Below are 27,990 nucleotides of genomic sequence, written 5' to 3'. Positions count from 1 at the left end.
TCAAACTGAGGAGGTTTTAATACACCAAAAAAGAGTTACATATGGTACTACATGATTAGTAATAAAGAGCCTACAATTTCTGACAGTGAGATGTCCTACCAGGATCCCTCAGTATGTACTGGATGAAAAAATAACGGACCACAGCACTGAAATTACTGCACCACTGCATGTTCAATAACACTGAAGGAAAGGCAGGTAACAGGCAACTTTGATGATGTCAGGTCAGTCAAGACAGACCTCCGCTTATACTAAGGCTTGGAGGTAGAAAGTGGAAAACAACTTGCCCACAAATCCCCCAAAAAATTTGCAGAAAAAAAAATCCATGCCTCCTGACTAACTTCTGGAAAGGCTTGCTTAAAGAGCAGGCTGGAGCTTGCTTTATCCTTCAGCACCATTCTTTGTGCACATATTAATCATGTAAAAATTCAGCCAACTGCAAACAAGTAAGAAATTGATCTAGTAACCAATAGCTTCAGGTGAAATATTTGGAGTATTACAATGATCACTTCACCTTTCTCATCCAAATATACTGATTACACTTTGGCCTCCAAAATATCCAGAGAGTCTCAAGAAAGGAAGCTAAATTCCTATGACATCACACAAGCATATGCAGGAGTTCAAAGCAGAGACACCAGCATGCAAACTACAATATTGTACTGTCTGCATTCCCGATAACTGAGCTCTTACAGTAGATTTTATCAGGCTTAAAAGAGAAAACGATGTTTCCAAAAGCCTTGAAGTATCAGAGGAAACACTCTTAATTTGAGTTCTACCAAAACCTTAAAGCTTGAGAAAAAGCCTCCCAGACTAGTGCGAACAGTGTGTTTTGCACATATTTGTAGTTCTGACTTTGAAATGGCAAAAGGAAGACCATTAAACATTTCTACGATAATTTAAATCAATAATTTTCAGTGCTGTTCTGCATCAACAGCTACCAGAGCTGTTTAGTGTTTTTTAGTTGTTATTTTGCTTGTTTTGAATAACAGCCACAATGCACAGAAAAATTTAAAATGTTTACCTGGCTCAGAGCTACAGTACAGCTATGCATTAAAGTAGCTGACACGATGACTTTTTGCGTGCTTTTCCAGGCACTGGAGTTTTTCTGTTAATTTGTCGCACAAGGTCATAAAAGATCTGAAAAGATAGAAATCAGTTGATTATGGATATTAGGAGGCTTCTCTTAAAACCTTAAACCTTGAATTTTCACACATAGTGCACTCACATACTCAAGAACCCCTGAAAATATTTAGTTACCACAAAGCTATAAATTGTATACTTAGTTAATAACTGGCTGGTTTTTTCTTTCTTGCTTAAGATAATTGTCTGCCAAGGGTTCTACAGTTTAAATGGAGCAAACTGGAAAGGCATCTATAACCCACAGCTATTTAATCTCTGGGTCAAACTCATCTGAACTCACATGAAAAATGCCACAGTGATCAACTACACTATAGTATTACTTTGCAGTTTAGCAGTAAGGTCAAGAAACAGGTCACAGCTTTCTTCTAACTCAAGTCACTCTTAGGATATTTTTTTAAAGAAAATTCTAGTAAGTTTTAACTACACATTTTTCATGGTAACTCACATACACTACATATTCAGTAATAGTCTCTTGTACTTGAATGAGATCATGCTTTTCCAGAAACTTAAAAAATACTGAAGTCTAAAGAACTAATTCCACCTCTCTAGACCTACAGCATGACGGAAACATAAAATTTCCTAGCAAAGTAACTCATTTACCCTCACATTTTGAGTCTCCTAGAATTCTAATGAGAACATTATTTTTTCAAAAGGCTAATTTAAAACAAATCAACATAGAACGTTTTAACAGCATCTGTTTCATTCATAATTGACATTGCTCCAATTACTTCTGCATCTCATAAACTAAGGAAGCCCTCATGCTAAAGCCATCCTGGCACCTTCCTAAGCATTGTCTGCAAAGCAGCAAATGTTCCAAGAAGGGCTTACAGTATTTGCTGGAAGTTCTAGTTTATTGAATGTATGACTTTTATACAGTTACAGTGATTAATTCGAATTTTTTAAAAAGTCAGTGACTTCCAGAAATTTCCACCTAATTAAATGCACATTACTTATTTTAAAAATCAGCTGTGTTAAAACCACCATACTGTTTTGATTACTTCCAAGTCTAGCACAGAGGCCCTTTCAACTTCACTGATGCTGCCAACAATGTTTTCCAGATGACCTAATGAACTGTAAGATTTATCATAAAATTCAAGCTGTTCCAGAAATGTAAATACTAACACAGCTTATTTTTCTAAATTTTCTGTATCCCTTTCATCATGCTGGCAGCCCCCACTGGATGAAAAGGCATGCATTATGGCAAATCCCCAAAATTCATGCATTTGATTAATTGTCTAGCTCCTGTTAAACAAACAAGGAGATATATAGTAGAGAGGCTTTTGCATCCCTTTCACTTTACCGAGCAGCTAATTTTAACAAAACATTCAATAGTTTTTGTATTTACCATCTCAAATAGTGTTAACACCAAGTAACTTAAATCAAGTAGTTTTAGTGACTTAACTCTCTTAAAGGTCTTTAAAGAAAGAAGTCTAGCAGTACAATCTCAATTGGTAAGAGAGTGTAGCAACTAAGGAATGGAACATGAGAGAAATATTTATCCTAAATTATTACAAAGATAATTTGAAAATTACACTTATTATACTAAAATCAATTATAATTTGAAAAAATTCCAAGTCAAAGCTAAATACATCCCTTAACAAACATCTCACACCAGCAGGGTACAGTTTTGTCCATTGTAGTGAATATTATTAATGATTTTGTTAGTTTTTCCTTGACAAACAGTAAACACTTATCAGGACAGTGTCCCATTCTTCTACCCCCACACCTCTCCCCACCACAGGTAAAATGCCTTACCTCGTTAACATTTATCTTTGATTTTGCAGAAGACTCTAAGAATGCACAGTTATTCCATTGCCTTGCTAGGTTCTGACCTTGTTCCTTTCCCACAACTCTTTCATCTTCCAAGTCACATTTATTGCCAACCAGAATCATAGGAACCTAAAAAACAATTCAGCACCAGCAAAGAAACAATTAGAATTTTATCGCGGCACAGTGTAAAGGCACACCTAAAAGCCATCGGATTCCTTAGAGGATCCTAATTTTCAGAATAATCAAGCCCTGGTATAACTGAAACTTAAGTTTAACAGCTGTGTGATATTTTAATCTTCAAATCAAAGTGACTGCATTTTGGGAGGGCAATAAGGGGAATGGTTTTAGGATTCAATACACTGCCAATTGAGCAAATTTAATATTTTTTTTAGAGAACCTAATGAGATTTCATTTTTAGGTGTTTGAGGCATCAAGAAGTCTACTGAAGAATTTACAAATGATTCTTACAAATTCCAAAATCCTGGAAACAGTGTCCTGTCCTGAGTAGCATGATGAAGGATGCTAAAGCTCCTTTCATCATTCCTCTACTCTCAGCATATCACACAGTTCTTATTAGCAAGCTACAGCACACCGAGAAAAGGAACATACTACCATACCAGCATTCCCAACTACAGACAATGTTGAATTGACCTTTGTAGCAAAAAAAGTCATCATCTATTTTTTACCCTTTCCTTTCTTTTTCTAATTTAAGGACATAACTAAAGTCCTCACAGATTCAAGTGTTGAAAAAAGGTTTACAATATTTTGACCATTTAATTTCCCACCACTAAGAAATCAAGTTATGCCTAAGCTTGGGCATAAGAAAAACTTTTTCTGTAAGTTCTTATGGAAACTGAACTTGCAACTTGAAGCTTGCTATCTTTCTCCTGATATTATGGAATGCCTTTCAGGACAGTGTCTTCTAAAAAAATACAATTCTAAGGAAATACCTCCAAAATGATACTAATCAGTGTAAATACAACACACGAAGTAAGATTTTAAATATCATCACATTTATCTTGATTTTATTGTACAAAGCTAATTTCATGGTAAAGAAGGCTGTAACTTGGTAGGTTGTGGATGGCAAACTTAAATATTAACCTTCTGAGATACATTTGCGGTAATGGGTAACGAATTGCTTCAAGAAGAAATCTGTTGAACATAGGCAAGACCTGCAAGAGCTTACGGTCAAGGAAGTGCAAAGTGGTTTGTATTAAAAAAATCCTAATACACTTCCCTGAAACTGAAATGCTGACAGCAGAAACCTGTGCAGATACATGCAGTTAAGGAATCTATCAAAGTTATCAAAATTAGCATAAACACTGTTTACATGATATGATTACACTTACAAACTGTTCATTGCTTATTTTTTTCTTCAAGAAGGTAGTTTTTCTGCCTGAAGGCTAAAAGCTACAAAGTGTTTCTGTTAAAAACACACTCTTACTGCTGCTTTCACATTTGAAATACTTATTTTCCTTTATTAGGGGATCAAGCATTCACTTCCTCCAACTGCTGTAAGATTATTTTAATAATTGATAAAATATAATGTTTTAACCTCACTTTATAGCTTTAATAATGCTAAGAGTTGCATAATAGAAATTGTGTGGAAATAGGATGACCAAAATTGTGAGCAGACAGACAAAATATAAAAGCTATATAACATGCAAGTTTTAATGTTACAACTTAAAATTTTATACTTTTAAAACACCATCAACAGTAGGGATACTGAGCAGAAAACTTCACTCAGAGTAAAGCAACAATAGTTGCTTTAGAAATGCCTCCTGCAGGTCTAATGAACAAAGTTATACCCAGTTTCAATTAAGGTATTTTAAAGAAAGATTAAACAATTCTTCATCTAACACATGACAATTTACATTTCTCCAGTTTACCTTAAGAGTTGCATTTCTGAACTACACATCTACTGGTTCATACATCTTAATTTAAAACTTGGAGACCACCTGACCACAGTGTGTACACGGCAACACGCTAATGAAAACTTCAAGTATTAAAAATTTTAGAGATCTTACATCATCAGTGTCTTTGACTCGAAGAATCTGTTCTCTTAGATCCTGTAAATCATTAAATGTGGACTGAGCTGTGATGGAATATACTAATGCAAAACCTTGTCCATTTTTCATGTATAGATCTCTCATTGCTGTAAACTGTTCCTGTAATTACAAAAAAGATACAGATGTTGCATTCAATTTGCATTTCACTTGCACAAACTGCTATAAACTTTAGGTCTAGTTTAGAGAAACTAGAGTAATTTCACTGGAGAGCAGTACAGTAGAAGGTACACTGTAATCTGTAGATTACAGAAGCTAAACTGCTCCTGAATCTCTTCTAATACACCAACATTTTCTCCATATTCTGATAGTTCCTTAAAATGGATCATAAAGTGAATGCATCCCTTTTCACACCCAATTTTGTAGTCTAGGAAATTTCCTGTTAGATTCTACATTAATTTTCAAGGAGATGGACTAGAGGATGGAGACACTCAATAGACTTGTCACATTTTCATGACTTCAGTGCCAACTATGATATTGCATATAAAGACTCGGTGGTGCACTCTTACCAGTACAACTGCAGAATGGCATGTGCCTCTTTCACACTGGTGACTTGGCTATCTGGTGCACTCACCTAGTGGTGAGTGATAACCACTCCCTGTCCCTTGTTGTATGTCAGATGAAAAGTGCAATTTATTGCTAGAAATCAGCCACTCCATCGTACTGTACATTTACAGAGTATTAATCTAATAGGGAATTTAAGTAAGTTACTATTGTGCTAGATTACTGCCTCACTTCAGAGGACACATGTTAAACTCCAAGAACCTTGAGCTTAAACTCAATGGAATCAATAAAGGAAATTACTAGTTTCAGTAATTTTTGAACTAGTCAGAGAAAAACCTGACCAGTATGCAAAGGGTCAGCATAACCCTTGTGAATTGAGCTCCTATAAGCTGACGGAAGCAATACTATTTTTATCCCAATGTCACAGTACATCTCACACACAAAAGAAAAAGGACATCAGAAGAAAGCACGTATTCTCTGCAGCAACAGAAATCAAATCTCAGTGGTCAGTGGGTCCTAATTTTTTTCTGGACAACAAACTTAAAACAAGAGCACAATCTCTTTTTAAATGCTCTATTTCTTTCCCCTATTACAGAATATGAGCTCATGGGAAACTTGCAATTAATTTTCTGCTGCAATACTCAAGGTTTTTTTAAAATACGCTGTATATCAGTAAAGTTGTTTTTTACATACCGTTCCTGCAGTATCTAAGATTTCAAGCATACACTGTTGTGCATCTACTTCAACTTGCTGTCAAGAGAGAAAGATGGGGTTATAATTTTTCCCCTTGCAACTCTCCCCTCCAAAGACATCAGAAATTATGTGATTTTTATAAGTAAATTCATAATGCATAAAGCAACATAATGGCTTAAGAAGATTGTATGGATATACACTTTGAAAACAGCAGGAAGAAGCCTTTCAAAGAGCCCCAGTGACATTTTCAAATGCAGTGTCAGCAGCCAACTACCACTTTGCAAAGTGATTAGGGATTTTTGATTATTTAAAAGGAGGCTACTAAATTTGTAATGATGGTTATCAGCAACTAGCACAATTAATTTCTACTTGTTTCAGGGATCATCACAGATTGAAAGAGAAGTACAAGCGAAAGCCAGAAAACGGGATTGGCATACTAAAGTTCATTTAACAGTAATGTACATCTGCAAGAGAGTAAGTAGTACACAGCAAACAAACAGCCACCACTAAAAGTGGTGTCCCCAAAACAGGCTTTTAGGAACACTAATTAGAAAACTGACCCAGCTTAGAAAAGTTTGCAAAGAATGGAAGGTTTAAGAAGACAGAACAATTTCTGTATTCATTCCAGAGTTCCTCTATCTGCTGGACATACCTCAAAGAAATGGCCCTGAGGGCAGCAAAGAATATGGAAGTGCCCTCAACCTGTTTCAAGCAGACTACCCATATTTAAAAAAAATTCTTTTTTCTTTCAAGCTATTGGTAAACTTCTCTTGTTTCCATTTGCATGTAAAATTCCTAATTAACAGATTACCCCTTCTCCATTTATACACTGTCACTAGCTTAACTTGCAGCTGTTCTGTAACTAGATTTGAGCTGGGGACAGGGAAGAGGAGTATTTCCCCATCTCTCACGCCTGCCCCGTCACCTATGGATTGTGATTCCTTAAAAATAATCACTATTTTAAACAGGTATTGTTGCTGAAGTTATTAATCTAATTAAGCTGCATTTATTTACTTTATGAAGAAATATTTGAGGAGTAAACTAAGGCATAAAGTTTCAAGATTTCAAGCTCAATTATTTAGACAAACAAGTCACATCCTCTCAAATTTAAATATTATAAAATTATATTTAGCATAAAAACATATAATTTTAACAGCCAAACTAATACATTTTGAAGGCAAGAAGCAAGTTAGAATTGTAATTAACAGTGAAAAGGTGAAAATGACTACATGAAGTGTTGTCCAGACTTCAGCAAGACTTCAACAATCTGGTTGATTTGAAAAGAAGGATACCCAGAGTTATTACTAGTTATTTCAGGAACAAACCTGAAAGGAATATTATAAATCTTTATTAGCAGCAACAAAAAAAAAATGTAGTTAGCAAACAGCAAAATTTCTTAAGATGGCATTACTTTTTTAGGCTTCATGGAAAGAATCTTTGGAAAAATTCACCCAGCAAACATCAAAACTCTACTATGACCTAAAGAATGTAAATATATAACAACGGAAACACTTTACTTTAGATCAGCCTGTGAATGTTCTTAGGAGTAATTTACTGGGCCTGACCCAGCAAAGTCCTGCACCAAACACTGAGATATGGTCAAAAATTCCTGCTGCTCTAATAAATAAAAAGTGTCAACATAGAATTTGGCTCTGCTATTGTGTCCTTAGTAAGAGTTCCTAGCTTTGGCTGGAAGCCCCCATACTCAAGATGGACTTGGGTTTTTCCAACATACAGTTTATACAAGGTCAGAGAAAAGAGGTTTCAAATCATTATTTTGTTCTCACTAATTCCTCTTCAGAAAAGATTCTGGTGACTGTAGGCTGCAACAGTTGTTAATGCACCACCTCTGTTCCAATACAAATGTAGCTCAGCACTGAAAGAGGAGGTCTTGTAGTTTGCCCATTCTCAGCTAGGGTTTGTGCATCTTTCCTCCTTTGTATAGACACCAACATTTTTGTTGGTCACATGATGAACAACATCAGGGTATTAATCCATATGAAAAGTAATTCAGCTAAAAAAGACAGATTAAGAAACTGACACAGCCAAAAACTTATCTCTTGCACTAAATGGTTAATGTTAGCAGTTTAGATATAAATTATCTTCGTCTGGAATCTTAATCGTGGTCTCACTTGAAACTGAAGAGTGAGCAATATGGAGATTCAAGATGACGCAAGCAGAATCAGACCTTTCAGCCTGACATGCTGAAGACAGGAAGAGAGAAACTTAACAGGCCACGTGCTGTAAATGCTTGTTCATTTATGACAGGTTTGTGTTAACTTATTAATAAAACAACAACCCATCTAATGGAAGCATATCTAGCTATCATTTAAATTGTTATGAGCACAGTATGATAGATGCCTCCAGTGTTCTAAGGGTACCTGCAAATACTAACACACAAAAAAACTAATAATAAATATTATAAAAATTGAAAAGTGGTAATTTTAAAAATATTTTTTGCAATCCCTGTTCACAACTCTGACAAAGAAACAACCATTTTTTACTGACTAGCCAGCAAGATATTATGCTTAAATGTTAAAAAGCTTGAATATTAAACGTCTTGAATTATTCCTTTTAAACACGCTTGAGGAGAACATTTTATTTCAAAGTTGTTATCTGGTTTAGTATGGCATTATGAGGCATACCCTTTTTCAAGCAGTGACTCAAACATTTGACAATATATTACAGCTTTAAGTGTCCGTAACACTAGAGACATCTTTTGTATATACCTTTCTGTAGGAGTCTTCTATCGTAGGATCGTATTTTTCAACAAATATTCCTTGAACAAACTGTACAGTCTGCAACATAAAAGTTCTCGTAAGATTCTCTTGCATAGTGACATTTTGTAAACATTGTACACAAATCACTGTTCTAGGTGCATACTGTGTTATCCATAACATTTTTAAAGCAAATCAAACAATTGTCATAACTATAATTGCAAGAAACAACAGAAAGTTAGATTTGTATGCCTATTTAACTGTTAGATGAAGCAATGCTACACTTTCCTTGAACCACTGCCAGAAGGAGGATAAGAATTAAAGCATGCATCGATTTAAGGTTTGCCCAACTCTTAGAATCAGTATTAGTTTCTAGTTGACCAGCATACAATACAGCTTCACAGCTTACATTTTTATTTAGAACTACTTTATCTTCTGCTACTTATCTGCCAGCACAGGAATTAGTCAAAAAACAACTGCCAGCTTTTACTAGTCTTAACTACACTCAGCAGGTTGTTCCTGTGTACCTAGCATGAAGGACGCTTTTAGCACAAGTCAAATGGAACTTAAGACTCAATGGCCAAGTCAGAGCAGGCACATTCAAATCCAGAAATGCTGCAGTGAGATAAAGAATTCAAAGGTGAACGAAAACATTATTTCACAACCTAACATGATTTGTCATTTAAATTTTTCTTTATGAACTGCTGTGTAAGACAATATTTCTGACTCAAGGGAGAAGGTAAGCTCTGGAGCTCACTTTATGGTAAGGTGCACAAGTAAATGGAAAGTTGCAAAGTTCTTAGGTGGACTGAGAACATAATATTTTGTGAACTTTTTCAATTCTAGTCTAGGTCAAACTAAACCATTCTGTAATCATTTAATTGTAAATAAAAAGGCTCCTGCATTTTAATCATCTACCTGCCACAGCTATATGCAGCAAACACATTAAGCTTCCCACTAACATGCAAATCTGTATTTCTATCTGCATAAAAATATTAGTGCTAAAGACACTGCTATCAAACACTAAGCAAACAGCACCCTGAAGACCTTTCTAGAGACAAGACTTACAAGGGCAAGCTAGTTCATATCCTTTGAGAGATTCACAAAGGAGCTTGATTTCCCACAGACTGATAGCTGGCTTATCTGTCAAAGCTAGACACCCCAATAATGCTATAGCTCTGCACCTCACTGCACTGATCAAGCACCATCAACCAAACCCATACAACAACAGCAGCATGTGACAATGCACCAATGGATGCAGATGCACCCAGTAAAGGATCTACCTACTATCCATGGTGCCTCACTGGGCATTACTAACACTTATATTTATTTGTGCACATTTACATAAAGAAATACATGTTAGTAGAGAGTGAATTAGAGAAAAGAAACACAATAAGCCTAAAAAAGCCATACTTGAACTGCCTCATACTTACCAGAGCAGACTTTCCAACACCTCCAGAACCAAGAACCACTAGCTTGTATTCACGCATGATGCAAGAGATAAATCACCCTCAATACCTAAAACACACAAAACACCAGTCTGATTAAAACTTGACCTATATTCAGGAAGTACAATAATGACACCACAATCCAGTTCACTAAGCAGGGTTTGATAAAAGTTCCTTAGTCAACTCCTTTAATACAGCAGGTCCTTTTCTAACTATCAACTCTTAAGGCAGCCACAATAAAATGGTGCAAAACATCAGAGTATTTGCTCTACCTCATTACTGGCTCTCCCATAAATATCAAATAAACCCTACTCTACTAAAGCTAACAGTTACTATTCAAAAGAAATAATTATCCAAGAGAAGATAGCATGAATTTTATCAAGCACTAAATAAAGAAGCACAAAGACTTTTACAAGAAAATTAAAACCTCCCCTTCCCAGCAAACAAACACTTTAAAAGAACAGCAGGATCCCAGAAATCATTTTCTAAAAAAAAAAAAAATCCCTTCCCTAGTGTGAAAACTGTTTAATGTTCCACTAGACCTATTATGACTTATTTAACGAGTAAGTGAAAGCAACTAAAATAAATTTTTGAGACTATACCTCTTCTACAAGCTAGATCTCCTTCACTTTTGGTGTGGCTACCAAAAGCAAACTATGCGATCTGTTTGCTCATCTTTGTTGGAAACTGACCCATCAAACCAAAACAAGGCCACAGATTTTGGGACATGTCTTCGGGCCATACCGCTCAAAACCCCACACCACCTCTTGCAGTCCGGCTGGCAACTGAGCTAGCAGGACTGTTACTGCTTTCCCAAGGAAGGTCTCAGTTCCTTTCCTGCAGGGACTCTAGCACTTATGAGATTGAGTTACCTGTTTTCTCCACCCCCAAAGAAAGATGAAACCCTCCCCAACTAATGAATAATCTACAGGCCAGGGAAAAGGGAAAGTGCAAGGATCCAACTCAGGTGCTTGTAAAAGGTAAGCGGGAGGAAAGTAAGGTAAGAAACATCCTTCTCATCAGCAGTGATTTGACAGCATTTCTGAAATCTCTGAAACACCATCTATTAGGTGTTGAGCACAAAATGCTAAGATGATTTACACAGAAATTAAAGCACCACGGTAGAGTCCTGTCTTTACCATCACTGATTAAATCTACCAATTGTCAGAAGACAGAAATCAAGAGACCAGGTCCTACATCCTCTTGCAAATGCATAATCTTTCAATTTTGTACTGTCTCTCACAAAAGGAACACGAGAAGAAAGCCTTAAGGAAATAATTGACTTGATGTCCAGCAAAAGAGATGTCTCCACAGGCTTCCATTACCAACACATTTTGAGACTCTTTGGTGATTTTCACACCTACCAGGCCATTTTTCACTCGTGACTTAAAAACCTCTTTTCCTCCCTACAGAATTTTTTGCAAACACAGATCATGAGAACCATTCACACCACAAGTTTCATCTATTTTGCACCACTGTAAATGCGGTTATATCCACAAATCTGTAAATTGTCCAGTCTTTCCATGAACAGGATTGTTTCCAACTGTCCTGAAAGGCATCTCTCAAACTCATGACAAGTTAAGCCTATAACTGCATTATTGCCATTTATTTAAAACAAACATTCAGTTATCCTTTTATTTTTATAAGGGTATCACTAGAAAGACGAAAACATAGTGGCTGTAGTGGAAATTCCAGTACAGTAGGAGACAAAGTCTAAAAGAGGAGGTTTCAGCCATAAAACACTATGTCTGGCTGGCATTTGTAGAATAAGTTAGAGTCAAGTCCAACAACAGTATCTGTCTGTAGTCCCCAGATCACTTTGGGGATACAAAATGATTATACTTGAACAGGCATAACAGAAATAAAGATACTAAGACATGGGAGCAACAGATAAGCAAAATGTCCCCAGATTTATTGGACACTTGAGACGTGTCTACCTAACCACCCAACAGTTAAATAGAAGCAAGTTTAAACTTATTCCTAGCAAATATAACAAGTAACTTGTTTGAATCCCCCTCTTTATTTAATGGAGTTTATTTTAAGGGATAAATTTTGCTTTAAAGGCTGTCTACCTATAAGGTGACTGATCTGCAAGAAGGGAGAGCAATGCCAACTTTCCTTTGCTACTTCATTTTTCCATTCCCCTATCTTTAGGCAGGAAAATACTGTCAACTATATCCCTATGCAGACACTAAAGTGCAAGAAGACAGGGAGCATGCAAAAATACCTTTTTTTTCATTTAGTTGGAGCAGGTACTGCCTTCTAACAGCTGAGCTGAGTATATGCACAGATATATCTGACATAACTGAACTGTAGAGATGCCTAATGTAAGATTTAGCTAGACAACATGAAGGAAGCTACTCTTTAAAAAACAGCACTATCACAAACTTGATTCTAATGCTGTCTTAAGTATACAATCTCTCAAAAGTACAGAGCTCAATCCTAGACTGCCTCCATTAACTGCCAGTGACACCTCAGAAACTGCCATACTTCCTGAGATGCAACTGTCCATAAAATCACTGTATCTGTGCCTCTCTCACTAGTCTGTTCATATTACCTTTTGTACTTATTGCATTAGTGCACTGTATTAAGCTAATGATTAATTCTACTTCTTCATAGTATACTTAAAATAAAGTACTTGATAAAATAGAAGAGCACATGCACACACTTGATATGCACACAGACACTTTTCCCAATAAAGATTCTCTCTGAAGGACAAACAGCATATCTTTGAATAAGCCTATTAGAACAGAAGAAAGAAAGCTTAACCAGGACAGGTCACTGAAAATGCAACATTTCAGAAGTTTCACATCTGACAAGGACTGTGAACATGGAACTTGCTTTCTGCTTCTGTCCTTCTCAGATAAACCAGGAAAAAGTGCCTCCTGGACATTTTCTTCAATAGTTTCTTGAAGCATGTCTCCAGAAAAATGCAAACCAAAGATGATGCTACGGAAGCTGAAGAATAAATAACCTTACTGTAGAGGGGAATGGAAAAAAACCTGCACACTTACTGCTTGTAAAGCTTTTTTAAAAAGCAACCACGCAATGAAGAATTCAAGGAAATTCATACACCATTAGTAATTGGGCTTGATGTGATGATTGTGAAAGTGGGGTGGGTTTTTTTATTTTTTATTTAGTTTTCTTTCAATTCTTTCAGTTTCAGCTTTTGGGTTCTGATTGAACTTTGTTATTTAAGGGATGGGAAAGCTAATAATCCTATTTTTTCAAGTGATATTAAGCCATATGAAGCTGTAAGTGGACCTCAGCCCCAGGCTGAAGACATGAACTAAATACAGTCACTTACTTGAAGATATCCCCAAGACTCGCTTATATGAACTAGTTGTTCAGGTGTGGAATTAAATAAACTGGCCCTCCCAGAAGCCTTATCATTTTCAGAAGGGATCATGATTATTTAGCGCTTTATAGACACCATGATTCTTGTTCAGACCCTGACATTTTGGTTGCACTGTATTAACTAAAATTTTCCCAATACTTTTGCCTCAGAGCATTTACCTCTGTGGAAAAGAGACTTTGTTAGAATCACCCTGAGAACAGCACTCCTAAATTAATCTCAAATATTGCAGGAGAAAAAAGAATCAAACACTAGATTGACAGATGAAACAAATTAACTGACTGGTTTACCTGCTTACAATTAGAAATGGTGGGAAAAAAGCCAAGGGAAAAAAAAACCCAATCTTTTTCTCAGAAAGGGGATACTAGCCCTGTGATGAAACAAAATAACAATGGTCAGACATCTGGAAAAATAGCACTAGCTCTGTCACAGGACCAGCCAAACTCAGAGGATTATGTATTTTCAGAGACGTTTCCCATTTCTGATACTGGAATAGTCTCAGATGGCCAAACCATCCCAGATTCCACTATGTTTTTAATCTCCTGGTTTAGAACCTTCTTTTCAGGTAAACAACTAATTAAGAGATGATGTGTGCTGTTCTTAGTATTCCCCAAACACTTACATGTGAGATGTCCTAAATTCTTATCTCTCAACTCTGAGGAGGGTTCCCTCCCTCTGGAATAATTTCAGCGCATAAGCAGAACTTTGACAACATAGCCCAGAGTGGAGGCCTGTTCATTTTCACCAACTTTTAGAGGCTTTAGAAATTAAAGCAATTCGGATAACCCTTACTCAACAGGGTAAGTGTACCTCTTATAAGAGAGAAATTAAAATACTCCAGAGCAACTTTGACACATTTATAAAAATTCGTAAAAAACATTATTCAGAAATAAATTCTGAAAAGCTTTGGATTGGGATCTAATAAACACTTTCATACTCAAGATTCCTGTAGTACAGTTATCAACTGTTCAGTAAACAAAGCTAGAAGCAATTTTTATTTCTAGTTTTTATCTGCTTTTGATAGTTTCTGGTCTTGACAACGTATTTTGTCAGTTGAACAGTTCGTTCTTCTGGGTACTAATACTGTAATTTTTCTTGGACAAAAATAGCTCTTCAATTATGTTCAAATATTTTAACTGATGTCAGACAATCTTCAGAGGATTTTCAAAAAGCTGTCTGCGTGGTTAAGCTTATTCAGTAACATGAAATCATACTGACCACTTGAGAAACAGCCAGAGACCTGAGAACAAGCTACAGCAGCACAAACACGTCACTAAGGTTTAACCTGCTCCTTGAACAGCCCTCAGGGACACTTACACAGCGAAAGCTTAACCAAGTTTTCTTCTTTCCACTGAAGGGAGCTACCTTGATTAATACTGCACACAGGGACCATTTCTGCAAAAGCAGCTAACAGCATCTGACCTTGTGAGACTAGTTCCACTGTCTATAATTAGTATAGCTGAATAAAATCAGATTTTTTTTTTCTTAAGTCAAAGTTAACTCCCAGCTTGATCTTAAATTTGAACATAAATTTAATGGATGTTGTAAGGGTAAAAACTGCCTGCTTAAAGTCACTGATATCTCAAGATGAAAGTTTCCTGATGTGAGACTAGCAATCATGTGCAACTTGCAGTAGATCCACACAAAATATAAAAAAGCATTTTCAAAGCAAGTGATGTAATGAACATTCTTATGTTACTAAGAATATGCTATGCTTCAACACTTACTGAGTTAAAGTTTCAACTCTGTACAAAAATTCTAATGTGTCAATTCAAATGTGGAGTACTTTGTAAAGCCTATGCTAAAGAAGCTATTTAAGTTTCAAATGCAATTTGCAACATTTATCAGGTATATTTTTATTTTTTGTGGCTGATGTTTGCCATGATTTTGTATTTTCTCTCTATTCCTGTCAAATAGTCACCATCCCCCAGGAAAGCTGTTTGTCAATGTCCTACCAGTCTGACTTAAGAGTTAAAATTATGACCTCGGAATTCCTGAAGAAACTGAGTTGCAAGTAATTTTTATGCTTTCAGAGAAAATCCAGGCAGGCAATAAACAGAAACAACACGGAGATTTTAAAAAATACTGCAAGTATATTAAATTCAGAGAATGCATAATTACTACATTACAATATCTTGCTGTGCATAAGCTAGATAGTCAACCATAAAGCAAGTTCTGAGAACTGAGCCAGCAATTTGGTGCTGTGAATTTGGCTCTACTGCCATTACAGAAAAGAATCAGTATTTAGCTCTACAATTTGTCCAAGTTAATGGATTGCCACATCATAGTATGCACAACATTACCTGATATGCATGCTTCTGATTAAAAGCAGATGTAAGTATTTGTTTGTCCCCATAACTGTTACACTAAAGTTTTCTTTAAAAAATAATAAAAAATTTAATAAATCTTTCAAGCTTCAAAATAAGGTAACACCCAGCAGGAATACAAGTAAGGCATGAAAGTTTTCCGAGTTAAGATATTTCTTTTTTAAGTGCAGTTTGAAAGTTACTTTAAGCATGCCAGCTGGCTTAAGATACTCTTCTTTGGAAAAAGGCATCTTAATTTCTCTTTCAGAAGCAAGACCTAGTCTCAAATTCCATCTGGTATCTGCTTAGTATCTGGCAATCCTAGCTCTACTTTGATTGTGACACTGGCTGCTGAACTAGTAAAGCCTGGTATCGGGTTTCCTTCTGGAGACCTAAGCCAATGCTGGGTTTAACTGCAATTCCAGGATCACCTTTTTGTCTCTCCTCTATTTTTCTCCATAACATACACATCATATACACCCCTGGCAACACCAGAGCTTGCATGCCAATGTACTATCTTCACTGTAAAAAGTCTGAGTTTTATTCAGGTTTGTTTAGATTACTAACACAGCATCAAGGCACAGATATAAAGATTTCCTTCATCATTCTATGATGTTTTGTTACTGGCTATTAAATCTAGCTGCCATAGGTCCTTTATGTACAAAGTATCCTTCTGCAGTACAATTTACAGAAATTCTATTACTCATCAGGTTGGTAGCCAGAGAGAAGTCTTACAAATTCCCGTATGTCATTTTAATTAAGATTAGAAGTTTTATCTGTTGAAAAGACACTGATTCTATGCAAATTGAGACTACTCACTACTAGCATTCATTAATAGGAATAAAATTATCTCTTTCATGATAAGTGAACCATACCAGCAAAGTCCCAAGTAATTGTAACTCATGTCTGTTTTAACTCCCAATACTTCCTTAATACCTCCCTAAAAGAAACATAGTATTTGAACATGAGCAACAAACCTCACTGAAAGTCACCCAAATTACACCTGTTTTCACCAATGGTACTTCTGCTACAGCTTCAGACATCTTCCTGAGGGTAACCTGAAAAAGGCATACACTGACATCCAGCAACAACCACTATTTTCTGCCACATGGTTTTGCTACTTGTGCAATGACAGAGGTTCAACTTTTCCACAATTAACTTCATTAGCAGAATACACTGATGAACATGAGTTTCTAAAAGGTCTGACATGCTTAACTTAATGAAGAAGGTGAAACTTGGGCAAAAAAAAAAAAAAAATCCTGTTCTCTTTCTGACAGCAAGGCAGTACCACTTTGAACCTAGGGATGGTTGCTCCACAGACAATGCCCAACCCACAAGCAAACCTTAACTAGAAGATGACAACTACAGACATTGACTTTCACACCTCTACCCATACAGAGATGCACAGACAACTTGCATCCTTAGGCAACTGTTAAGATGCTACAAGCTTCAGAAGAGGGTATGTAAGAAAAACCCCAAAAACGCTCAACCAACTGAAAATAAACCCCATAGAAAAAATCCCACCCACTAAAACAATTTCCCATCCCTATGTCCCCCGTCAAAAAAACCCAACCAACGAAACAAACCCAATCCAAAAACCAAACCAAGAGCCCACATAAAAACAAGTTCTAGCTAATATTTGCATGCAAAGCTGTGAACTGCCATGGCTCTATACCTGCTCTGTGAGCAGCTGATGCACCTTAGCACCCCCAGAACTCTCACTTAATGGGACACAAATTTTCAAGAGGTGAAAGATCTGTGAGTTAAGAGCATAACCCCAAAGGTAAGCAATTCACACTTGCAAGCTTGAGTTAATGTCCTCTCCCATGAGAACACCTACACAAAAAACAGAATAATTTTAACCAAATGAATTTGAATTACACTCATCCCCACACTACTTTCAATTACATGTACTAGATCTTTAGTACAGAGTTACTAAATTAATGAGGATTAAACTTGTTTAATCAAGTCTCCACAAGATTCTATTTGAATCTTCTTAAGATCACTCTAGTTCGTATTTAGACCGTAATTCTTGGTTCCTCTACATCTTCAAAGCTTGCCATTTTCTGGAGAAACCTGTCATACCTCAAGACTCACTTTGCTAGAAGTCAAATTTTATTTGGTTTGCATGGCAATGTTTTGTTAGGTAGGTGGCTTCTGTGAGAAGCTGCCAGAAGCTTCCCCCATGTCCAGTGCCAGATGGGCTCCAGGACAGACCCACTGCAGGTCAAAGCTGAGTCCATTAGCAACAGTAGCACCTATGGAACAACATATTTAAGAAGGGGGTTGGAGAGATCAACTGCTAGGGGAACAGTAGCAGCAGAGAAAGGAGTGAGAATATGCAAGAGCAACAACTCTGCAGACACCAAAGTGAAGTGAAGAAGGAGGAGGAGGAGGAGGTACTCAAAGTGCCCATGCAGAGATTCCCCTGCAGCCCATGGTGAGACAGGCTGTCCCACTGCAGCCTATGGAAGTGCACAGTGGAGCAGAGATCCACTGGCAGCCCAGGGAGGACCCTAGGCCAGAGGAGATAAATGCCTGAAGGAGACTGTAACACTGTGGGAATGGCATGGTGGAGCAGTCTGCTCCTGAAGGACTGTACTCCCAGACAGTCCTTCACAAACTTCTCCAGTGGCAGTCCTATCTCCCATGGGAGAGACCCCACACGGGAGCAGGGGAAGAGTGCGTGGAGTCCTACTAAGGAAGGAGCAGCAGAGACATGTACACGCTACTGACTGTAGCCCCCATTCCCTACCCCACTGTGCCTCTAAGGGAGAGGTAGGAAATTTAGGAGCTAAGTTCAACCTGGGAAGAAGGTGTTACTAAGATTTGGGTTTACTTCTCATTATCCTATCGCAAATTTTATTTGCAATAAATTAAACTGATTTCCCCAAGCTAAGTCTATTTTATCCCCATGACAACAACTGGCAAGAGGTCTTCCCTGTCCTTACCTTGACCCACAAGCCTTGTGCTGTATTTTTTCTATCTGTAGTGAGTTGACCCTGGCTGGACGCCAGGCACCCACCAATGACTCTTTATCACTACCCTTCGCCCTGGACAAGGGAGAGAAAATATAATAAAAGGTTCATGAATTGAGGTAAGGACCAGAAGAGATCACTCACCAAATCCAATCAGAAGCAAAAGAGACTGGAATTAGAGATATTAAATGAATTTATTACTAACAAAATCAGAGCAGGATAATGAGAAGTAAAGTAAGACCTTAAAATACTTTCCCCTCACCTCTCCCTCCTTTCCAAGCTCTACCTCCTTCCCCAGCGGCACAGGGAGAAGGGAATGGGGGTTATGGTCAGTTCATCACAGGTTCTTTCTCCCATTGCTCAGGTAGAGGAGTCCTTCCCCAGCTCCACCATGGGGTCCGTCCCACGAGGACAGTTCAGCATTAATTACTCCAATGTGAGTCCATCTCACAAACAACAGTTCTCCGTGAATGGCTGCAATAGGAGTCCATTCCATGGGCAACAGAACCCCTCAAACTGCTGCAGCATGGATCACTCTTCCATGGGGTGCAGTCCTTCAAGGACAGGCTGTTCCAGCATTGGTCCCCCACAGGATCACAAGTCCTACCAGGACACTTCTCCAGAGTGGGCTCTTCTCTCCATCAGTCTGCAAGTGCCTGACAGGAGCGTGCTCCAGTGCAGGCCTCCCATGGGTTCACAGTCTCCTCTCAGGAGTCCACCTGCTCTGCTGTGGGTGTCCTCACAGGCTGCAGGTGGGTCTCTGCATCCTCATGGTCCTCCATGGGCTGCAGGGGCACAGCTGCATCACCATGAGCTGCACAGGAATCCCAGCTTTGGCGCCTGGAGCACTGCCTTCCCCTCTTTCTCTACTGACCTTGGTGTTTGCAGAGTTGTTCCTCTCACATGTTCTCAACCCTGTTCTTCTCTGGCTGCAATTACAAATATGCAGTAACTTCTTTTTTCCTTTCTTCTTCCTAAATCTGTTATCACAGAGGCAGTACCACTATTTCTAACTGGCCAAACTTTGACTAGTGGCACATTCATCTTTGGAGCTACCAGGGACTGGATCTGCCAGGCACAGAAGAAACCTGTAGCAACTTCTCACAGAAGATAAGGCCCTATAGCCTACATGCTACCAAACCTTGGCCACACAAACCCAATACACTACCCCATATAGTTGAGGAGGGGAGTGACAGAGCAGCTTTGGTGAGCACCTGACATCCACCCAGGGTCAACCCGTAACAAAACAAACACATTGATAAGGTAACAGAAGATGTCCAAAGGTTACTGAAATGTAAAATTGACTCTAGGGATGGGCAGACCCTTCTAAACAAAATCTGCATGTCTGTCTTCTAAGAGTCATCAATTATTTAGGCTATGACAATCACAATCACCACAGCACTTGAATGAGCATCACCACTACATCCTTAATCTTTCACTGAGGAGTTTTACTTTCAGCATAATAAATACAAGCATCTCAAAACAATCTGTATTTGGGGCAAAGCCCAAGCAGAAAAATGACTTTTCAGTCTGCCCTGACTGTCCCAGCAAAGCAAGTTTATCCTTCAGGAAATCATTCTTTCATTCCCATGTTGCTTAAGGTGCCTGCAGTTTACCAAATGCTTACTCTGTTAGGTTCTTGTGATCTATGACTTCAACCTTCTGTAGGCAAGCCTGTGAATGATTCCTTATTTTCACTTCCACCACAGCAGATTCAGCATTCAGCTCAGAAAAGAGGCTTCAGGTTTACTCTGTGAAATGTATGGCTTATTTAAGACATAGCCCCACAAAAAGATTAGGTAACAAAAGAACTGCATTACCTGTAAATACAAATATTTTCAAATTAACATATTTGTCTCTGAAAAATGTTTTTTGCAAACTGGATATTAAGATGTTGCCTCTGGCTAGAAGCAGAACTAGTTAACAAGACTGCACATTGTTCAAAATATTGGTTACTGCATTTAATTACATTCAAACTAACGTGCACTTAATGGTGCTTCTTCATCTGTTTCCTAGCTAACCAGGACCCAGATTTCTAGCAGAAAAGGAGGACTTCACGACTTTTTTGTTCTTCAAGCATAAAACCAGACAATCTACTTGATCTTTCTGTTCCAGGCTCCACATGAAATATTTTTACTTTCTCACTCCAATCTGTACTTATATTAATACAGCACTCATCTTCTGAGATTACTCTTAATAGTTTGATGGAAAGCAACACACATATCAAAAGAATACCAAACACAAGCACACACAGAGGCCTAAAGCACTTAATTGTAAAACCTCATTTTCAACTCCTCAGTCTTTGCAGAATTTCAGCTACCACACTTAAGTTTTCTATGCAAGATCCCTGGCTGAATCTCAGTTTAGTTTTGGGCAATTCCTGAAATAAAAGGTTTAGGGAGATCAGGACAAAAACCAAAGGATCATTAAAAATATAAGCAAACAAAAATTTAAGCCCAAATATAAAGAAAGGTGAAAAGGTGACAATAAAATAAGGATATACAGTAAGTACAGGTATACATAGCTGTAATTCAGAAATGCTTGCTTCCCTCTCTATAATTCAGATTTAAAAGGAAGTAGAAAATTGTACACCAAAAGTAAGAACATTTGAAGACCAACCATCCAGATAAAAAACTAGCTACAAGTGCTTGCTTATTATAGTATTACAGCTTCTCTCTCTTCATCTCCAAACCTACTCAAGACCCACAGAGATTAAGTGCCTGGGTGTCTCTTCTTTGGTGAAATACCATCTAATCTGCTACCAAGTCAAAAAAGATGTATCAGAAAAATGGAAGAGTGATATTCTCCAGCATGACAGTCAGTTATTCTTGCCTCTTCAGTGCTCCTCGATGCCACAGGACTACTACAGTCTCTTTGATTCCTCCAAGTGACAATTTGATGACAATTTGGCATCACTTTCTAGAAGCATGGCACATTCTGAAATAACTTCTCTTGGTAGAGGGTTAGATTTTTGAACATAACAGCCCACAAAAAACAAAAGTCCAAGGCATCTCGAATTGTATACTTGTTGATATAAAATTACCTTGAAAATTCATCTATGGATTGGTATTATATTTGTAAGAATTCTGAAGGAGAGTTCACATTTGCAACAAACTCATTTTTGATGCTCCTCATCATAAAACCTATGAAAACAACATTGCATTTTTTGTATGCTTCTACCAATATGAACAACACAGTAAATAAAAAAAGGACCATTCCCTGAATGGGAATAAAATCACCAGACTTACAGAATGTCTACTGCCCATCAAATCTCAATTTTAAATAAGTCAGAAGAGTCAAAAAAGAGAGTATGATATATCCTTATTCACACTAACTACATAAATATAACTCCAGAAGTGCAAGAGTCAAGATTTTGCAAGCTGTATTAATTTATACACTCTCCCAACCAAAAGAAAATCCTTCAGCAATATTTTACGCAAAAGGCAGTCATATGAAGCCAAGTAGGCTACATTTATGGGTCAATTCGTACATCAGGCTTTCACAATGTTACCTTGTAGGTAGCTTCACAGTCAAAGATCCCAGGAGGGTTACTGCCTGCATCTTGCAAACTCTAACAATCCCCCATAACTGCTTCATGTGTACAAGATTAATAAAAGAGGTTCCTGTACGTTGTTGGGCTGTCCCCCCACACACCTGGACACAGCCATGTGCACAGAAAGGCTATGTGCACATAGCCCTTGAGTAGAAAGGGACCTAGGAAGTTGATGTAGTTCCACCAGGCACAGACAGGGATATCACCCCCTAGATAAGGCAGCTCAGGGCCCCATCCAGCCTGGCTTTGAACATTTCCACCACTCCATATCAACAGTAAATGTCACCTGATAAATAAATCAATCTAGTCCTAAACACTGTATTGCAGAGAGCAAGATTTTTAGGTAACTTCCACTTCAGTGGAGATTACTTCAACTCCACATTCCAGTTTACCCTTCTGAAACAGTTTACAACTTTCCACTAGTCTTCTAACAAATCACTTCTAGGGGTGATATTAGACCAGATGTTATAGAAATTAGATTAACTGCAAACAAGGATTGTACAGTTTCACAACTTAATTCGCTGTTATCTGGATTGTGATCCAGTTGAACTACTGTTCATCTCAAATAAAAAATACTGACCACACATGAAACCTCTAAAAAAAAAAATCTAAGTAGCTGGTCTGACTGTGCAATTACCAAAAACACTTTCACTTGTGTAGTGCTGAAGTGCCACTCCTAGTAACAGGTTCTCCTTGTATCTCCTGTATCTCCCCTCTGGAACTCCACATAGATAATTCACAAGTGTCTGCAGCTCATCCTTGACAGAGAGATGGCGATACTGATTTTTTTGCTTCCTCCTGATATATGAAACATGCTTTTAAGAAACTTTTCTTCACTGCAGACATAAAAAAAGGTGAAGGCACAATTGGTTAGCTTTCAGAAACAGAGACTGTAAGTGAGAAAAATAGGACAAGACTTCAAAAGCTAAAACAACTAATGCAGAAAAACAAAAAGAAAGTTGCAAGGACTATCTGTGTTGACAAATTATTCCAGATGAACTGAAGACATCACAAAAAGTTATATAGAGTAAGCCATACTAATGGAAATGCTAAAGTACATATTTTCTTCTAATCCAGATTACCTACTGAAATTAGGTAATAACTGCTATAATTAAAGCTAGTAAGAGTCACTTCAATGTCAACAAATCTTGATGCAAAGAACACATTCTCCTGAGTTCATATGAAAAAAAAAATTAACAACAGAGCCTTGCTTTGTCTTCAGTTATGAAAATAAACTGTTCTCCTGTTCCAGGTCTTCAATACTGCCCCAAAATTTAATGATATAAGGTTTCTCACAGCTCTACAATTAGGGATGCATTGGAAATTATTTCATGAATGAGTAACAGGGGCACAATATCCATTCTGCAGAAGACCTGGTCAAGCCATTCAGATTTAGGCCAGCTTCCTGTGTTGCAACAGCTGCAGGAATGATACCAAGTGATCTAAGAAAGTACAGATTTCCTGAAGAGAATTTCAAGCTGGGGAGAAACATGAGATGTTGCTTGTCCGCCACAGGATGCAAACACCAATCCATTAGAAGGGCTAGGCTGTCCTACTCCTGCACTATGGTCTAGCCTTCCTCCCCTGGTCAGGAATGAACTAACCATGTGGACGTACTCAGCAATCTCTTTTTGTAGTTGCATAGCCAGGACTTACTTCAAATAACATCAAGTCCTTAGATGAATAACTACAGAGTGCTGACTGGGACAGTGTACAAGATATTGTCAAATGCCTCCTCTTCTTCCTGGTTCACCTCTAAAAAGTTTCTGTAATTCTATAACACACATTTCTCTAGGATCTTATAGCGACTTCCACTCTACTGCTACAGTACTAAAAATCACTATTAAAACACTGTTCATGAAAAAGAAGCATCCTGAATAGCTAGAGGGCCCCCAAATAATTAATTTTATATTTCAAAAATTGCTAACAGGCAGATTTGCAACCTGGTGTTTACAGCCTTCCTCCTCTTCCTTGCTGCTAGAAGATAGAGGAACATGCAGTATGCCAGCAGCTCACAACAGCATGCATGAGCAGGCACACATAAAAATAAAAAACTTTTTCACTTTTAGTTGTCCAGTATTTCTTTACACATTCTAAAGCTTGAGAAATGACAGTTTCCAGTAGCCATAACCTACTGCTGCTTTTGAAGGTAACCTCATTCAACTACTTCATGAAGAAACAGTATGTACCAGCAGACAAGGTCTTGGACTTTCTCGAAACAGCATTTGCCTACTACAAGCAAACTGCCATAACTTCATTAAAATATTACTTCTACTATGCCTGTCTCACCCAGTTGCCTCATGGATGACAGGCCTTAAGGAAAAAGCCATATATTAGATGCTCTAAGGTACTACAGATCTACTACACTCAACTGTTAAACAACTTTGAAAACTCACTCACAGCTTGAAAACAGGTCTATTAATCGCATTCAAGTACAAAAGCACTTATTTTTTCCCCCTGCTTTATACAAGAAAAATAGAAACAGACCATCTTAACCACATCTGAGCAGGAAAACAAAGTTTGCCTTGAAATATGAAGGTGTAGTTACTGTAGATACTCCTTTAATCTCTCTGAACAAGGAGGCTGTCTAAAATATCCCTCTACCTGACCTAGATGCAACAGAACACAGCAGAAGCCTGCCCCAGCTCAGCAGGGATTCAGCACACTGACACCACACAGTGCACTTCGGTCTGCTTTTGGATTAGTTCTGAGGTAAAGGAGTGGCAGCATTCACAACCACAAGCTAAACACGGACTTCTGTCGCACAGCTCGTGCTGAGTGATGTTTTACTAAGGGAGCGATTTTGATTAAAACTCCCAACTGGAGCCTAACCTGATGAACACTCTCAAATGTCAGCTAGGTATCTGAAAGTCATCTAAGCATTACTTAGAAAGGCCAATTCATAAAGGATCCACCTACCCTCTCAGCATACACCCAAGGACAAGAGTGCCTGTTTTTATCAGTAAGATATTCTTATCCTTAAGAGCACCTCTCTGTACCTAACCCTGAGCAGCTCGCAGAGCTCTGTGGATGACAGGATTGGCACGGTAGCAGTAAGCATCAAGTACTCAAGTACTTCTGTGACTCTTGCACTTCCCACATCCCAGATGATAGGTGGACAACTGTTTATTTTAGTTCCCTGTCACATTTACTAACTGTGAGATCACAAGCTACAGTGTAGCCTTCAGCACGCTTCCTTCCTCAGCCACAGAAGCAATTTCTTTCTCCTTTTGTAGGCCCTCACCTAGATTCCCATCTGTTTGCCTCTGCTCCAGAAAGGCTCTCAATTAAAAAGACAGTCAGTTTTACTCTGCAAAAACTGGCACAGCACAAAAAGAACTGTCATGGCTCACTTCAGATTTATTTTTGATGAACTGTCCTACAGGAGAGCTTTGGAACACAATAGCACAATTTTAATTCCACTCAGAAAACTTATGTGGTGCACATATATAGTAACAGAAGCACAGGTACAGACAGTAAAAAGTCTATGGGGTTTTTTCCCTCCCATACAGAAGTTCTGGTTTTACTTTTTTTCGGTCTTTCAACTCTGTTTTTCAGATTATTTCACCCCTAGGCAGACAGGTGCTCCAAGTACGATCATCTTTGCTGCAAAAAAGATACACGGCATTTACACTGCACAGTGTAATTCCAACCTCAGTTACTTAGATACAGGTAATAGTACGGTTTTACACTACAGCTCTAAGTTAAACCTGAAGTAGCTCACAACACTACAAGAAGCATCCCTGAAACATACATGTACCAAAGGAATAAAACATCACATCTAATTAGTTAGTTTATTTTTGCAAAGCCTTTAATGTGAATAGTACTAGTATTCCCCACTATTTACTCAGTTCATTTCTATCTAGAATGAAGTCTACAAGATAGATTTTGAGCAAGAGTAAAAAAACATGCAATGAATAATAAAAATGAAAATACTCAACTTCACTGAGTTTGGTTGGGTTTTTTCCCCTCCCAAATACTTGTGACTTTAATATAGAGGCAAGTCACCCAAAAGGTAATAACTTAAATAATGTTCCAAGTTTTTCACAGGGATAAGAGACTCTTTCCAAAGGGAAATACACTTGTTTTTGAATGGTTATTCTTAAAGGCAATGTGATTGCTTCACTGCCTTTTAATTATAATTCATGGAAAGGAAGAGTGTTTCTTGCCTCCTTTTCTTATAAGAGTAATTTCAACATATACCTCCCCGTGAAAGAGTGACAAAAAGTCTTTGTCATACGCTGTCTACACATCTCATGCCAGGGTAAGACGTAGCTGTGTATGTTAAATTACAATTACACTAATCAAAACATCTAAATGCAAGAACACATACACAACCTGTATGATTTTCAACATGGGCATCCGTGACATACCCTCTGTCTTGAACTGTACTACCTTACTATTGTATCCCAAAGCAGTACTGAGAAAGACTTTCCTTTTTTTGTTCCATTTACCCCGAGCAGCATAATCCATGCCTTCAAGATGGAAACAGGAGTAGAAGCATGCTATTCTCTTTTGCAAAAACCTTGGTTTGTCATCCTCTTTTGTAATCGAGGGCCAACAGAAGAACAGTCAGATTTGGTTTTATTCTCCCCTCTGCAAACTTTGCTTTCCTCCCATCACCTCTTCACCAACGCACGCAGAAGGGTACTAGGACCTCATGCTCATTGGACGGGTTTGGCGCAGGAAGTGTCAGTCAAATTCTTCCATTTGCTTTGACACGGGTGATGGTGGGGTGCTTAGACGAGGCGAACATCCCTGTCATTTCCTTTTCATTTTGTGATAAGCAGGAAGGGAACTTGCAGGCCCCCGCGCTGCCTGCTTGTCCCACTCCGCGGCCACCCCAGGCACAAGCCCCGGCCGGCCGCGCCCGGCCTGACCCCCCCGCCTCGCCCCCACGCACCGGCCGGAAAGAGCGAGCGGCTTCTCTCCCGCGGCCGGACTAGGTGGGGCTCGGCTCGGACTTCCCGCTGACAACGCCGGCGGCCGCCGGGCACCGTCCCCTTCCCCGCCCGCGGCGGGGCCGAGCCGGGCGTCACCCGCCCCTCCCCGCGGCCGTCCGGGCCCCACGTCGCGGCCCCGACCCGCGGGGTTACAACTTTCCGCTTCCGCTCCAACTTCTGCTCCGGGGACCGGCGGGCGGGGGACGGCGGCGAAGGGCAGGGCCGGGCCCTGGGCCCGGCCGCGACGGCTGCCCCTCAGCGCCCCGCTCCCCCCACCCCCTCGGGGTCCCACCACGCCTGAGGCCGGACGAGGCGGCGGCTCCCAGTTCCACTTCCGCCATGTTCCAGGCTGGTGCCCCTTCCCTCAGAGCGCGCCGCTCCCCGCCGTCGCCGCCGCCACCCCGGGCCGGGGCGCGGGGGGCCGGGGTCGGCCTGAGGGAGCGCCGCCCTCTCCCGAGTGCTTGTGCGCTCCAGGCGGGAGCCGTGGCTTAGCCGCAGCTCGGAGGTGCGCCGAAAGCGC

At 38.9% G+C, this 27,990-nt stretch overlaps 1 protein-coding gene across 2 annotated transcripts in view; it reads right to left on the bottom strand.

The window, feature by feature from the left end:
• RAP1B (RAP1B, member of RAS oncogene family) overlaps nucleotides 1-27,340 on the bottom strand; it is a 32,054-nt gene extending 4,714 nt beyond the window's left edge. The window contains exons 1-7 of one of the 2 annotated variants that reach the window (XM_041465550.1): nucleotides 26,982-27,340; nucleotides 10,321-10,405; nucleotides 8,900-8,968; nucleotides 6,171-6,227; nucleotides 4,935-5,075; nucleotides 2,893-3,036; nucleotides 1,019-1,134 (exon numbers count right to left, since the gene is read on the bottom strand). In XM_041465550.1, coding sequence (XP_041321484.1) covers nucleotides 1,048-1,134; nucleotides 2,893-3,036; nucleotides 4,935-5,075; nucleotides 6,171-6,227; nucleotides 8,900-8,968; nucleotides 10,321-10,377 — 555 coding nt within the window. In that variant the 5' untranslated portion in view covers nucleotides 10,378-10,405; nucleotides 26,982-27,340 and the 3' untranslated portion in view covers nucleotides 1,019-1,047. Of the gene's footprint in view, nucleotides 1-1,018; nucleotides 1,135-2,892; nucleotides 3,037-4,934; nucleotides 5,076-6,170; nucleotides 6,228-8,899; nucleotides 8,969-10,320; nucleotides 10,406-18,947; nucleotides 19,005-26,981 lie in introns of those variants that run through there. The other variant, XM_041465551.1, reaches the window with a different exon arrangement.
• Between the last annotated feature and the right edge of the window lie 650 nt (nucleotides 27,341-27,990).

Source organism: Pyrgilauda ruficollis, unplaced genomic scaffold (genome assembly GCF_017590135.1).
Source record: "Pyrgilauda ruficollis isolate IOZ18807 unplaced genomic scaffold, ASM1759013v1 scaffold19, whole genome shotgun sequence".
NCBI classification, from domain to species: Eukaryota; Metazoa; Chordata; class Aves; order Passeriformes; family Passeridae; genus Pyrgilauda; species Pyrgilauda ruficollis.
The sequence above is the reverse complement of the archived record's forward strand: the minus strand, read 5'-3'. Positions and strand labels throughout refer to the sequence as shown.